Source organism: Nipponia nippon, unplaced genomic scaffold, assembly GCF_047370975.1.
Source record: "Nipponia nippon isolate SJK-2023a ecotype South Korea unplaced genomic scaffold, ASM4737097v1 scaffold_9, whole genome shotgun sequence".
Taxonomy (NCBI): domain Eukaryota; kingdom Metazoa; phylum Chordata; class Aves; order Pelecaniformes; family Threskiornithidae; genus Nipponia; species Nipponia nippon.
In genome coordinates, this window is record NW_028262413.1 from 14,719,186 (window position 1) to 14,735,286 (window position 16,101).

Consider the following 16,101-nt stretch of genomic DNA (forward strand, 5'->3'; position numbering starts at 1 on the left):
TGTTTCACTCCTTCATCTTGTGTCTGTCCATAAACATGAGACTTCCCATTATAGGGCTGATTGTTCCTCACCTTCCTGCAGTGCTAAAGGCAGGTTTTACAAACTGATCAGGGTGGAGAAGAGCTGGTTATTCAACATCCAGCTATTTAACTGCGGTTTTACGTGGATAGCTTTACATCAGCGTGTGCTCAAGAGAGGTGGACCACGGGGATGAATTTAATGATCAGAGAGAGTAATCAAATTATAGCCTTTCTTCTTGTTCTCCCTTGCCCCCACCCCCCCTTGATGGTGAGCCCATCTTCATCATCTTTGCGGACAGAGAACGGTGAAGTCTGGCCAGCTTGGTGTTGAGTCTTGATGAATTGGGTCAATCAATTTTTATTTTCAAGTGCACTTCAGCGTTCACAGGAGCTGAATGTGCATGTCTGTGAGCTTACCTGGTGAGCAGCCATCAGCACGTAGCAGCACTGTATGTTGTCTTTTGGATGTTGGTCTGATTAGCGTAAGCCCTGTGAAGAGATCTTGGAGAGGAGAGGGTGTCTGGCCTTTGAGATTTGACTGGAGTTAGCATGGTGTTGTGTTTTTCAAACTGAAGTCACTCTCAGTAAAAACCGAACAGTAATGCGGAGGAACGTATGGTGTGAAGCACGGGAGAAAGGTTTCCAGCTGAGTCTGTGGGAGGTTTGTCCACATCCAATTGGATGTGAATGTTAAAAAAGGAAGAGAAAAGAAATGCTGAACTGTTAGATTTTAGCTGATGCAAACAGATGTTCAGTTGGGACATTTGTGATGCCGCCTGTGTGCACGGGAAAACATGCGGGAAGGGAAAACGTCTTTCCTAGGTGTAACACACTCTGACATACTGGACAAAGTTGAACTCTAATGGCTGCAGTCTATATTGTATCCATTTAAGTACTTTTCTCCCTGTATTCAGACAAAATGTTATGAAAATTCCACTCTTCATGCATATAACTTTATGTTGCTTTTAGATATCCTGCAAGGAACATTGGTAAAAAAACCCTATATGTGCTTTTTATACTGCAAGTGATTGAAACAGCCAGAAGTGGTTAATATTTTATGGACAGAGGAAAAAGACTGAAAAACCAAAAAGTTTCCTAAGTAATATAAGCAATGGAACAAAATCTGTAGAAGCTTTGCTTTTTGTAAAAGTGCAGAATATGGTCCTTTGATTTTTAGTCAAAAAAGCAGTTGTTGGCAAGTTGGAGTGAAAACACTTGCCACAGATAAAAAATCATATTTCGTCCTTTCTTTTATTTATAATTAAGAAAACCAGCAGTCAACTATCTCAGTACAGCTCTGTGTGTGGGACTGTATGTTGTGTACTTGATGCTTGTCTAATTAATAACAGGTATACAGCACTCATAAAGTCAGCCTGGTTAACTGTTCCACTTAACATAATACCATCCAATGAATAGATGAATTAAGCTGATAAGCAGCTGAGCAAGCTCCGTTAACTGCTTTGTACAAATGAGAAGAGAGTGATCCTAAAATGTCACCAATCTTTTGTTACAACAGCAATTGTAGGCCCAGACAAATTAGGAATTTCAATTGTTTTTGATGGCCGGGGTGCCCAGCATTTTCTGTGCAACTGCAGTAGTTGGTGTTAGCTGAAAGTCACCCCTAAGGCAGATTAAAAATAAAGAACCCTGATAAATTGGTGTAATCGATCTATTTGTCTTTGAGAGTGGTCCCCGAGATTTGCTGGCCCCTAGGTGAAATACTGAGCAAGTAAATCATGTACCAGTGGTCAAAACCATGCTGTGTTCTTCCCAGCAGCCTCAATTTTAACTTTTTTAATTTTCTGTGACTGGAGCACTGGGGAGTCTTGCTGGCAATGTGCTGTCCACAAGCCACATATCTAAAATAAATCTGGCAAGGCTTTGTAGACGACTGCTGTCTTGCATTAAAAATGTAAAGCATCTCAACTTTCAGCTTGATTAGCCACCTCTCTGGTTGTAAAACCAGTGGATATGCAAAGGAGTGACACGACGCATCTGAAGGAAAGACCGTACCGAGTGATGGGGGATTCAGTTCTCCGACATCCACAGTGACAGCCCAAGCACCCGCTGAAAGTTTAAGTGTTTGTTTCAGTTTAGTAATTCATAGCAAGTAAGACTGGTCCTATGCCTGGGCCCTGATTCAGCAAGCTCCCTGCACAGGGGTCCTGCCAGTTCAGGCCTTTGAGCAAAGGCCACGAGCCATGTTTCGCTCTAGGCTGATGCTGAATAAAGCTAAACAGATCTTAAATAAGTCACGTGTTATGGTTTATTATGGTTTATAATAAATCAGTAGATATTACCATTCCAAACAGGAATGTGTCTCAACAAATGTTGGGGTATTTAATAATTATGGATGGTCTGGATAAATTCTCTTACCTGCTGGGTCTTCAGCAGCAATTTTGCTTTACAGGTCTGCTTTTACTCTGCTGTAGTAGTTGTTACAGTACATGCAGATCATAGAATCGTTAAGGTTGGAAAAGACCCGATATAGTGTGTATTCTGTGGAAATGCTGCGTTTGCTCTCATCTGCTACTGACCTCTGTGGGAACCCAAGGTGCTGAGCCCTTTGCAGTCTTGAGTCTGGGGAAATATAATGTTTATTCTTCTGAGAAGACAGGAGAACTAATAGATACTTGTAGGAATGCTGTGCAGAGACAGAATATGAGAATGCAGAAGATGCTTGTACTGAGGCATGAAATACTGACCTTTCTGCAGTCTAGAACTCTCAAATCATTATATATGATCATGTTTGTATATATTGCAAATCTTTTTTTTCCCCTCCTTGGCATCTCAAGTGAGAATTATGGCAGGTTCCTTAATTTAAGGAACAGTCCCAGACTGTTATTCAAACAATTGCATAATGTGTTTTGGGATTAACGTACTGTCAGCTTGATAACTGCTTAGGGACCTTTGTTATCAAGGAGAAAATAGCCCTGAACAATATTCTAGTCTCTCTGTTATAAAAAGTAAATATCAGCCTTCTTCACACTCTGCCGTGAGAAGGAAAAGCAATTGCTGGTTTGTCATGGGCAGGCAGAGTTTTAGGACAAAGCTGAATCGTGACCAGGTTGTCTTTTTGGGACAGAGATGTCCATGCTCAGCAATCTTCATGACTGTTCTTCATCAGAAAGAATCAAAAATAAACATCCTTTTGTTTAAATCTGGAGTCTCAGTTTAATGTTTAAGAGCTGCTTCATCCTCCAAAAACTGATGAAGGGTCCTTCTGGCTTTCAGCCAGCAATGACAGGTGTGGATTTAAACTTGGTTGCATTCAGGATCCTACGTAACGTAAATGCTAGTAAAACCAGAGCACCAATAAAAAGGACAGAGTAAGAAAAATGGTTTGTGTGCTGTATTTGATTAAGATTGCCTGAAAGGAAGAAATTATGAATGTGCACATATACAGTTGTTTTTGAATTGATTAATGATTTTTTTTGTGTAACTTGAAGTCAATGAAAAGATTGTTTCTTTGACTTGTACGTTGTAAAGGAACATGGAGAAATATAGATGGATATAACAAAGACAAACTGAGGCTCAGCTGAAGCTAACTGCTTTAGCTAACTGCTGCAAGAAGTGCAATGAGTATATGAATATGTGTATTTATCAGAAATTATTTTTTTCTACAGATCCCACAAATCAGTTATGCCTCAACTGCACCAGAGTTGAGTGATGACAGGCGCTATGATTTCTTCTCACGTGTGGTTCCTCCAGATTCCTTCCAAGCACAAGCAATGGTGGACATTGTGAAAGCTTTGGGATGGAATTATGTGTCCACTTTGGCATCTGAAGGGAATTATGGAGAAAAAGGAGTCGAGTCCTTCATGCAAATTTCCAGAGAGGCAGGTAGGCAATGCCCATCCTCCCCCCAGCAAACGCTGTAGAAGTAATGAATGTTATTTTGTACCAAATGTTACATTATTTTTCTAGAACATATATTTGATTCTAAAGTTACTCCAGTTCTTTGCAATGCCTCTTTAATGGCTCCTAGACTCTCCTTCCTAAATTGCTTATGGAGTTTTAGACAGTTTGAAACCTTAGTGGTTTTCAGTCATTTCTGGAGAAAATAGAAAACCCTGAGTCTTATCAAGCTCATACTGTTCCACTGGACGGCATTATATTATGTTGACATGGGTAGAAGACAGATTTTAAAATGCTGAGCTTTTATCTCTCTACAGCTAGAAATTCTGTGAAGACTGCTTGTTACCAGACATTGACTTGTGTCATACTATTGCTGTTCACCTTTCAGATCGCTGCCTGATTTGTATTGCTTTTCTTTAGCATTTCTTTTGACCAATTCAGTTGAGAAAATTCATAATCTTTTACTTGAAGGCTCAAAGATTACTGGCCTGGGATATTGAGGCAACAAACTCAGCAGTATGGTGCGAAGCATGTCAGACCTTTGGTGTGATGCATCACATTTTTCTTGTTACCAGTTTCATTTAGTGGTGTCCCAAGAAGGCCAAACTGTGTTGAACAATGTCATTGTCAGTGAGACATGTTCTAAGAGGACAGGAAAATGCTGTGTCTTGCACTGGGTCAGGCTTATGGTATTGAGTGGAACCAGCATAATTTTGTTGACAGAAATCTGTAATTTTACAGTTTACTTTCCTGTTCTGGTACAAAACATAGAGCAGACCTGTCTTGAACGTGTGACTGATGTGTCAGTGTGCTCATACGCCGCTTATCCTGGTAACTTATTCTTCAGGGTAAATAGTTCTAAATTTCCCCAGAGATGCCAGAACGTAGGAGGACTTTAGATTGCACTTCAGGGAATACAGGCATAAATCCATGGCAAGCTGATTTTCAATCAGGAATCATAAAGGTTTGAAAAATTGAAATATTTGAAGTTGATTCCTGTACTGGTAAGGAAAAATAAGCAGATGATGTCAGTTATTATTGGTGATGTACGCAAGGCCCATCTCCAGAAGCGTACAGTGATATATCCTGATTGGGAACTCATCATCATTGTGCAAGAATAAGCTCTATTGTATTCCCCAAATGAACTCACAGATCTCCCACCCTGTAACTGCCCTGGCATTGTGTTAAATAAAAACAGCATAATGCGATCCACAGTTCACGTACTTAATTATGTAAATCACCAGCCAGAGTAGTAAATGCATGAAACAAAAGGACTAGGACAGGACAGGCATTGGTCTGAAGGAGCCATCGGAGGTTTCCATCTCCTTGGTTGTTGCAAAGCTGGTTCCACAGCATATGCTCTGCTTTTGCAAATTGCCAGTGTTATCTGTGAGGTGGAGCATCAGCTCGCTCCCAAACTGCCATGGTGCAGCTGATGGATCGCTCTTGGCAGCATCATCCAAGGAGTGAGCGGAGAAGGCGGCTGCGCTCAAAAGAAAGGGGCTTTAGAGAGGGGAATCCGGAATTGTTTCATTATGTTGATATCACAGAAGGAACCTATATTTGCATAAATTTGTCTGTTCATTGGCATGCATATTTATGTGGTCTTAAAGAAAATGGTTTTGAATTTAATACTGCAGGAAGTGACAAATGCCAGTGTTCATTATAATTTAAAATTTACTTTATTTGCAAATGCCCACTGTTGCAAAATCACACCAGAAATGTGTTCTCTATGTCAAGGACAAACTCTAGCTGAATAATACTGTATCATTTTATAGACTGGTAGAATTAAATTAATGATAGGAGCTGTTCGTGTAGTCAACATGTAATTCAACGTCCTTCATAAAAAATAAAGCATAAACCCAAAAGAATACCCTGCTTAAAACAGCTTTGCATGCAGGGTGATACAGGTCATGCCTACAAGATTAAGACACTAACAGGGACAGTGCATAAACTTTCTTTCATATACACAGCCTGCCTTGTCTGGAATAATCCAATCCCCGGTGCTGCCTCTGATTCAGTACAGCTGCTTTTTCTTCTTAAGGCTGTGCTGGATTTTTTTGTGCTACAGAGATAAAGCTTAGGTGAAGTTCTGAGGGGATTTAATACCTGTCAACAAGTTCCCTGGGTTTTTAAAACCCTGGGAAGCGTAAGGAGATCCTGTTGTCTAGACATTTAATGGAGCGCAGTGATGCCTGGAGATACAGGTCCTGACCTTCATCCCCTATAGGGATCCTATAGGGATCCCCTATAGCACCTCGTCCCCCAGCTTCAGCGATCAATTGTGACCATATCCCAGGTGCTGGTTTGTGTGGGGGGGTCACATTGCAATGGGATTTGCATTGGCATTGAGGGTGCAGTGGTTTTGGGGTTGCTTTCCTGGTGCTTGATGTGGCTGTGTCTCCTTGGGGACATTTTATGCAAAATGAATGATTAATCAGGCTGTCAGGTGATTGCTGTAATACCAGTGTTTGGAAAGAGCCTCCTGAAGAAGCAATAAGCAGCAATAATTTTACTGACTCATGGCTGTGGTGTAGTTAGTAGCTCCTTTGAGTGGTCAAGAGCCATGTGTCTGAATGCATGAAGTGAACAGCCTTCTCTAATGAGAAACAGAAGGGACCGGGGGTTTCACAAGCTAGAGAAGTATTACCAAGATCGGTGTACTTCGACTATTAAAAATATTTAAATGGGTCCAAATATATGTGGCCTGACTGAGGTGCGTAATTATGCAGTACCTTTGCAAAAGCAGTCAAGCATGGTGATGTGTGCTGTACTGCTGTAACGCTGCAGGGAAGGGAGGACGGGATGGAAGAGCACGCTCGTGATGCTCCTGCTGCTGCCATGCAAGTAGATGCTTGGGGTGCCAGTCAAAACTCAAGCTCATGCCAGAAGCAACAGAAATGCAACAGCAGTGGAAGGAAGTTTTTTCCTTAGTCAAAAGATCCAGTTCTTCTGGAAATCAAGGAGGCTGTGGATTACCTGTTCTTCCCAACTCGGAGGGCATACTCAGCGTACCCTGCAGGGATGTGAGGAGGAGGACAGGATGGGGGTTTAAGTGGTAAGGCATGGTTTACCTCATTTTCCAGTTAGCTAAAACATGTGATGATCATCAGGAGGAGTTGTGCTATGCTTAAAGCATTGTCCATTTAATTTCTGTGTTTAGGCTTTGGTCTTGCTCAGGGTTTGGATGCTGTGTGGATTGTCACGGTTGCCTGCTCAAAGCAGACATCAGAACCCAGCAAGGCTGCAGCGAGACTTTGCAGAAACACCATGTCTGTGTGCAGGCAGACATGCTACTCCCCTGCTCTCAAACCCAGGAGCCCAGCATGCAAGTAAACGAAGTAGTGGCACTATAAGCTCTGTAGCCTGGTGCAAATGCGGGAATGCAACAGGTGCATATATAGCTCCAGGTTTTTTTAGTCCTGGCTTCTTCATGCTGCCTGGGCTGTGACAAGACGATGCAGTGCTGGCTGCAGTTTGCTGTTTGAGAGCCTTCCTGGCTGTAGGGATTTCAGAGCTGGTGTGAATCCTGCCCCCCATGACCCCCTTTTAATGAGCAGAACAACAGGGTTGGGAGAGGTGTCAGAGCAGGGGTCCCTGTGTCGGTTCTCCCCTGTGTGGCCCCTTAGGACCATGTCCATCTGCCAGGAGCAGGAACAGCCCAAGAGGGGTGGTAATTAGTCAGAGTGTGAGACAGACGGGCAATAAGCAGTCATTATTAGCTGTCAGACAATTACCTTGTATCTCATAATCAGTGTATTTTGGCAGAAAATAAGATTTAGTCCTTAGGTACCAGCATGTTTGTTATCTTTGGTCTCGAATCTGTAGCAGTTAGTTATCCTAAATTCAGTATTTTATCCAAACTTGTTTCTGATTCAGCCAAGATTTTAGGAATTGTGAGGATGAGTAGAAAGTGCTATCCTTGCTTAGTTTTCAAATATGCTTTAGTGTATATAAAGACTTTGCTTGATCCTTTGAGTTAATAATTCTTCACAAAGTGACTTTTATTATGAGTGCTTCAAGCGAGTTTGAATATGTCATTGTGGCAGGAGATGAAGATTTGAAACATGCTCTGCAGTCTGTGGGATTAATAAATTAGGGGAATGGTCTAATTATGGAAAATCTAAAGGACAATTTCAGATTATTAATGAAACTACTGAATACTTGAATTTCAAAGATTAATTAATCTTTGATTTATTTTTTTTAAAGATTAATCTGTACCAGAAGGTTAATTGCTATCTGTAAGAAATATATATATTGAAGTCATTAGCAAAAGACCACTTGAATGCCTCCTAACAGATAAATGAAAGACCTAGTATGCATTTATTCATCTTTTTCTCTCGAAAAATCACCCATTTTCACAGATGAGTGTACTGGCTGCTTTCCTTGTGGAGACTTTGGTGCTCGCTCCACAGGCTGCAGCCCAAATGGTGTAAGGAAGGGATGCCTGGCTCTGCAAACCCATGCGTCTGCTACCTTTACCTCTTTCTTCTGTCTTTCCATAGCTCCCTTGTCTAACTCCATCTCAGAAATAAGTATTTCCACTCAACAAGGCTGATTTTGAGCACAGTTTTGCTTGTTCACACAAACTAGACCTGTTGTATCATACAGAGCAGCGTGTCAGTAATAGAATATCTTAATCTACAAACTAAGAATTAATTCGTTTAGATGCTGATGTTCTCAACCATTTTGAAGGACTGGAGAAGAAAAATTCTGGAAAAGAATGTCTTCTTTCTCTGTGTACTGAAGACATGAAAAAAAAAGGATTAAAGCTCTTGTACCGGTGTGCTGATATGATTATGTATACTGAAGTTTCTTCTGAAGACTTTTAGTTGCGGTGTCATATTTGTTAAAAGGCTATCATCACCTTGACAGAACAAAAAAAGCAGAATAAACTTTAATCCACTTTAACATAGGAAGCACAACACTTGCAACACTGTCTTTATCTTCTTTTCTCCTTTTTTTGCTGAAGACTTTTTTGAAATATTCATTTCTTTAATTCTTCTGTCTCCATGATCCTCGAGTGCTGCGCAGACATCTGTTACGTAAGGTTGAGAACATCTGTATGCAGCAGGGACAGCCTAGATGCACAAGCTGCAGGAGTTCAATTTCCTCAGAAACAGAAGAAACATCAAAAAACATTCATTATCAGGGCAAAAAAAGAGACCCCTGAAATTATGAATCCTTCTCCTTGCCCTCATAAGTAGATTTTTTTTTTCCCCAGCAGTGATACTGAACAGTATTTCTTTTCTAATCCCTCATTTAAACTTGAATTTCTTTTTTATGTTGTTTTTCCCAGCTTTATATTTCCTAGTAAAAACCACAGATAACTATATGAGACACATTGCCTTTACATCTAACAAGTGTCACTCCCCCTAAATCAGATGAACCACTTTTTTGCATGCTGTTATAATCTGTACATTAACTAGTATAATCTCCTAATGCATTGGTTTCTTTACAAATTAGCTACATACAATTAAATACCTCCTACAGAAAATATTTTCTGTGGGTTTGTTGTTGGTAGCAAAGACTGTTTTAAACCTCTTTAGCCACCTAAATGTGAAAATATGACAGCTTTTCCTAAAGCCTTGATAGTTGTTTTCTACCCTGACTTGTGTTTCTAAAAAGATCTGAATCTTTTGATTCGGGTTTTTGGTGATCTGAATCATCTCATGATACTTTCTGTGAAATCCTCAACGTGGTACATCATAATATGGTGCTCTAATTCAGTACTTATCATCTATGGAAGCTGACACTGTTAAAAGCCAAGAGCTGCTACATCATCCCTCAGTGATTCACACAGCATTTTTGTAGGCTCCTGTAGGGCTGTTCAACTGCCTGCTATGATCCTGAATCTGCATTTTTGTAACAGAACTTAATTTGTATGCTGTCTGTTGGGAATTCCATTAGCACAAATTAGTGCTGGATAACATGAGAGAGTTAAATCATTGCTACGAGGGAGTTGTACAACTGTCTGTTTTAAGAAGGGAGAGGAGACTATTCTGTCTGTATGTCTCAAATAGAGTACTGATTCCTATTGCCAAGTAGAAAATCCTGATTTCTTTTTGTCTTACATTCTGATGTTAATGAAACATCTCTCTTTTTTTCTTGATCCATTAAAGCCCTACTGAATGGGTTTAGAATACTCATTACAAGGAGTAGTCACTTTACAGAATAACCCAAGGTTAAAAGAAGCCCAAAAATGAGAAAGGAAGGTGAAAAAAGTTAGTGACGTCACTGTGATGCACTGTGGTGGGCAAAGAATGCATTGGCTATGTTAATAAATAACAAATACTAACAATTTATTAGTAAAGCTTTGCACAACATACTGGCAATGGGTGATACCACACATCATCCAATGATGCCCAGAATTTATGATCTATGATTTCTATTCTTTGTGGCAGCTAACAGAACCCAACTTTTAACAGACTCACTCTTCAAATATTCATTTGAATGAGTCATTGTTTTGGAAGAAGATAGGCTAAGGTGTTGCAGTGTCCACTGATCCGTGGTGCTTATTTATTTATTTAGCTGAAGGAAAAGTTTTGCAAACTGTGTTCATTGGATCTCCTTCTGCCGTAACCCAAGGGGCAGAAACCCTCCATAGCATTTCAGTTAGAGCAAATGGCTGAGCTTACGTATTGACAAATTGGTCTATAAATATGTTTTTGAAGTGTAGTCCAAAAGCCATCCTAAGAAAACCAGACATTGTCAAAGTGCTGTTTAGCATGTATCTCAGGTGCTGTCACTTCAGGGAAGTGTCACAGACCCCAGTGCTTTTATGGAGTTTGAGGGTATAGAGCATCGTTCGAGATTTATGGAGTTTTCTCAGTGAATTACTGGTCCTGCAGACCACTCCCTTTGGTGCTTTTCTGCCTGGTGGGAGGCTCAGTGTCCGCAGGAAGGGATGGAGGACTCTGGGGGGATGGAGAGGCAGCAGTGCAGGGCTGTTCCTTTGTCTTTGGTTGTGTTAAATGATTATACTCTCTGACAGGAATGGCCTTTATTCATTTACTTGAGAGCCTGTTGTCTGGATCAAATATAGCAAAAATAAATATATAAACCACTAATGAAATAAAGTCATTTATATCCAAGCACTTCAAGTGGTTTCCATTTTTCTTTCTATTTTTCTCAAATATTCATGCATCTGTCCCTTCTGGTGTTCAATGATGTTATGTTAAATAACAATGTTATGAATTCTATTATTTTCCTTCCTATGTTTTGCTATTTCAGAAAAAAGTCAAGAAAAATTGCTTTCTAAAGTTGTATCAACTTCTGTTCTGTGCTGCAGTCTGTCAGGTTGAATAGGTTTAATAGGATGTTCTTTTAATTCTAACTGATCTAGTAAAAAAAGCACGGGACTTGATCCTCAAGGGTGTTTTGGATTGCATTTAGAGTTTAATAGTATACTTCTGATAGTGGAAAATAAAAAGCAAAGTGCACCTCTGCAAAATAAATCTGTTACTCTGTGTGCATGATGTATGCTGCTGTGGCTTTTTTTAATGGCTTGTGAGAAGTGATGTCATTTAGAGGAGTGAAAGGGTGTGATGTCCTTAAGGTGATGATTGGACTTCTGACTTCCCTGTGATAGTGGGTAAAACTCATTAGGTGCCTGGCTTAGATGTTGAGAAACCCTCTAGGCACCTGCCTATATTTTGAGGTATTCAAAACATTGTGAATGCAATCTTCATCTCTTTAGCAAGGCATCTTCCTACCTAAGACGTTAACAGATGTCCTAAGTTAGTTGGCTCTGTTCCCTCTGCAGTAACAAAGAGTGATGGGATCCGAGTTCCCCTTTTGAAACATGTATTTCTCTCTCTTGACTACACAGGAAGTGTAGGCACTACATATAAACATGTCATTAAAGAATCTGAATTAAAAAAAAAAAAAATCCAATCATTGGTATGTGTGTGATATATGTATTTTCCTATCTTTTGTCGTCATTTGAAGATAAATACCTGGTGTAGATTTATAGAGTTCTTATGATCTTACTCAGGAAAGCAGTGAAGCTGATGGGCATTAGAAACACATGGTTTGGATGCGTACCTGATAGCACTGCAGCATCAGAAGCCCGTCTGCCCAAATAGTGTTATAATTCTGTAATGGAGTTAGCAGGGGTCTGAGTAATTCCTCCTTCTCAGACAGACTCATGGAAAATCAAGAAAATAGAGTCTGGGGAGAAGGAAACAGGTAAAGATAGGACATTAAGATTACCTTCGCGTCTGCTTATGTGAAATCTGAGACCAGTTCCATGCTGATACACACAGAAACTTGCACTCTGTCCTCCTGAATGATCTCACGCAGCTCGTTTCTTGGCGAACTATTACTGGATAGCTGTAATGGGCTACTGTCACAGTTATTGCATAAGTCACTTTAATGATAAATATCTGCCTTTTTATGGCATTTATTGAACAGTTGGAGATTGCATTTCAAGGACAGAATAAAATTGAAATAGGCAATTCTTGTTACTGAACAAATAACTGCCAGCATCCTTTAAAAATGCTACCCCAAATTTAATAACACATTGCTTTTGTAGTTATATGAAAAGTATCATGTGAATCAGCTGAAAACAAGTGATTAGTTAAGTCCTCGTTATTTCAAAGCAGAGACATGTATTGTTGAGCCTTTATTTTTACCAGTAAAGTTGGACACCCCCAGGGAACGCTCCTGCATTTTGCAGTGTGCGTGCCCCATGATGCAGAAGTGAAGAAGGTTGGTTGGATGCAGATTCAGTAAGTTAGTCATCCCAATCCAGTTTTTTCTCATTTTTTCTTTGAAAGGTTTTCTGCATCTCAAGGGTAATATTCTTGGTAAAGATAGCAGTATGGAGTAGAATCGAAGCAAGAGCATTCGTGTTTGTTCTGCATCCATCTTCTGCTGGGAAGAATAGAAATTTGCTAAAAAATGGTGGTGGAAATGTTAGGGGAAGGGACAAAAAGTATGTTAACGTGCATTAGGAAGTTTGAGGAGAAAGTCCTAGCAAGTGCAAAAGCTGATGTTGTTTCTGGGAGGAGTAGGGGGAAAGGAGGGAGTTCAGATTTACTGAACAATAAAAGGAAGGAACAAGTCTGTGGAAACAGCAAGACAGGTATGAGGATTAGGAGAAGGAGAGATGAAAAGCCATAAAATGAAGGTTGATAGAAGTGACTGGGGTTGGAGATACTGAGCCACGGCAGGGAAAAAAAGTCTATGGGTAAGGAAGACTTGTCATAGAGAATGGGCTAGAAAATCACATTTGTTTCACCAAAAAAATTAATGATTTCAGAAACGGAATTGACTTTGATTGTGAAAACTTAGAACTTCTGGAAGATAAGATAGAAATTCTTTCCCAAGTCCATTTTTTCTACTGGGGGGGGGCAGTGAAACCAGACTTCCTAGATGATTGCATCTGAGTGCCTTTGCTCCTCGATACACTTTTTTCCTGCCTCCCAGCCTACCCGGGGGGAGAAGTGGAGCCTGTGAATCCTGGCTCCCATTTCGCCTCCGCCTACAGTGCCTATTCCCGTGTGTGGTGCGAAGCATCTTGTCAGTTTTCCTGAAGGAATAAAATGAATTTCACAAAAATCTTCTACAGAGGAAGCCCCTGCTGTCATTTTGACTTTCCCCATGGAAAACAGAAATATTGTGATTACACTGAGATTTTCCCATGGGATACTTCTGTTCTGCAAAGTAGGATGGATTTGTTGGAACGTCATTTGGGACCAGCTCTAAATGCATTTCTGCATCTGAAGGGTAATATATAATGAAATGCAGTGACTTATTCCAGTTTCTGTCACTGAAATCCTGCATCCCAGGAGGAAATACAAAATATTGCCTCATCTTGTACCTTCCATACTTCACAGTCCCTTTTCACTTTGTGCTAATGCAAAGAACAGCTTTCATAGCCATGGGGGAGTAGCAGCACATAAATAATTCTAAGATGCCTCTTCCATCACGCGCCCTCCCCTGCCTTCTTCATTCCTTATCCTTCCTCAGACAACAGAGGATGACAAACGTCCTGAACCCTTCACACTCTTGGAAGATGGTTTTCATGCATTGCTAGTGATCCTCTGGGCATGCCAAAAATATCCCCTGGTCTGTCTTGGAAGCTATGTAAGCCTTCCTCAGACCAGCTTCCTTGTGTAGAAAAAAAGATCAATGAGAGGAGAAAGTCACTCACGGGTATTTGTACCCTGCTTTGCAAAATCATAGCAGGTAGTAAATTATGATCAATGGAGTTTATACTCTTCTCTTACACGTTCTTAGGAAAGTTATTTATCAAGGCAGTGTTTGAAATACCTGGACTATTTGCTCTAGTGTATTCAACAAGATATCTGAGCTGAAAATATGAACTGCAATATGGCATATTAAGTCGTTTACACATATAGCCAGGGCGTTGGGAAGATATATATACGCAGTTTGTACTGCAGGCTGTTCTGTTCCCTTTCCATTTGGTGTTTCAAGATTCGTATATATTCAATCTATAAGGAATCAAAAGGCCATCTAGCTTGCTCTCATAATGGAGACTATTGGCATTATTTTAACACTTTACCAATGTTCATTATGTAGACAAAAACCTCATGCTGACAATACCCCTCCATCTTTCCAGGCAGGTGCCTCAGCTGGTCCTGTATCATGCAATGATGCAAGTGTTTATATCAGCACGTTAGATGTGTTTACATCAGCACATGCTTACATCATACAGCATGCTGACATGCCAGCAGCAAATCGCCCTGTACGAATCACAGTGCTTTCAGTATTTTGTGTTCACATCATTTTGGGCTTGTTAATAACAAAAATTCGGTAAAAAAGCAGATTATTCAATTATTTTATTATCAAAAAAAGATTTAACATGTATTTCATTGTGTAAATACAGAGATGAAACAAATTAAACTCTGGGTAATAGAAAGGCAACTCAAACATGCAGATGTTCATTTGAAATTTGAATTGGATTTTATGCTGACACTGGATGCTGCAATACGCACTGAAGCTGTCTCCTTACTCGTGATAAATGGCAACACTTCACTGGGTTGCTGTTTGTTTGAGAGAGACCAAGTATGACAAAGAGAGCAGGCGTCCATAGTCTAGATTTGTTTTTAAAATAGGATGTTCTGCTTAAGGTTATACACAGATTGTCTTTGCAGCCTGTGAAATGTGTATCACTTGCAGGAAATGTGGTTGCAACTTGGGTCCCTCGGGGGCTCTGGCTCCTCTCCCCAGCAAGCTTGCTGCCTTTCTTAAGGCAAATGCAGCCTGATGTAGGATTTAAAAGAGGTAATGAAGAGCGGCTCAGAGCTTGTCGTGCTGCTGTGCTCACCCACCTAAGGCAGTGAGCAATTGTGATCGAATGTTTCCCACATTTCTGTGCTTGAGCTCTGGTGTGTCCGTATGTCCTGGTGCTGCTTCACAAGAGTGAGTGCCACATTCTTACGGTGATGGTGCCAGGTGAGCCGGTTCTCTGGGTACCAGCACATTCCTGCCGATGGCCCAGCTCTGGGATAAGGGAAAGTGGCTTCCTATGAAAAATAAAAAGTAGAAGTGTTTCAGGTAGCTGCTTTACAATGGAAGATTTTATCCAGATGCGGAAAGTCTGGAAGTGGCTATCTCAGGCTACGTAGGATCAAGCAAATGCTCTCTTTAAGCACTGGTTAAAGATAAATTATAATTTAATTCCCTGAATGTATTTTGTTTCTTCCCTTAATTTCACTAATCCACATGTCTAATCAACCCTTTAATTAACTCTCAGTTTATCTTATATCTATATTTTGTTCTTTTTCCAGCCTCATTTTTTTTTTTTTCCTCAAATCACTGTTCTCTTTCTTCACAAGTATCCCCAGTGCTGTCGTTTGGTCCCATGCTTGTTCTGCTTGTTCAGGAGCCCTCCCAAGCCAGGACTGATGTTCAAGCTGAGCAGAGCAGAGAGGAGGCAGCTCTGCTCCTGCCCGTCTGCTCTGCCAGCTTCTGTAGAGCTCTGCTCTATCTGCTGCTGCATCAACCCAGAGGAGAAGCAGGTCTTCTCTTGCTGTCTCTGCCCATCTGGGGCGAGTTAAAAGCAGTTTCCTTCAGCTGGTGAAATTCTAGCTCTGCTGTAAAATGGTGTCTTCTCTACCTAAACCCTAGCGTCATGGCATTGGTGATATTACTGCATCACTGAAAAGACCATTTCAAAGCAAGCGGGACCAAGCCCAGTGTACTCTCAATATGTGACTATACTCAGTTCTGATTATTTCTACTAATTCCGCTT

At 40.6% G+C, this 16,101-nt stretch overlaps 1 protein-coding gene across 3 annotated transcripts in view; it reads left to right on the forward strand.

The window, feature by feature from the left end:
* The window catches only part of GRM7 (glutamate metabotropic receptor 7), a 313,728-nt gene that overhangs the window by 100,760 nt on the left and 196,867 nt on the right, over positions 1 to 16,101 (forward strand). For all 3 annotated transcript variants that reach the window (XM_087744649.1, XM_087744651.1, XM_087744650.1), the window contains exon 2: positions 3,647 to 3,863. In XM_087744649.1, coding sequence (XP_087600775.1) covers positions 3,647 to 3,863 — 217 coding nt within the window. The remainder of the gene's footprint in view (positions 1 to 3,646; positions 3,864 to 16,101) is intronic.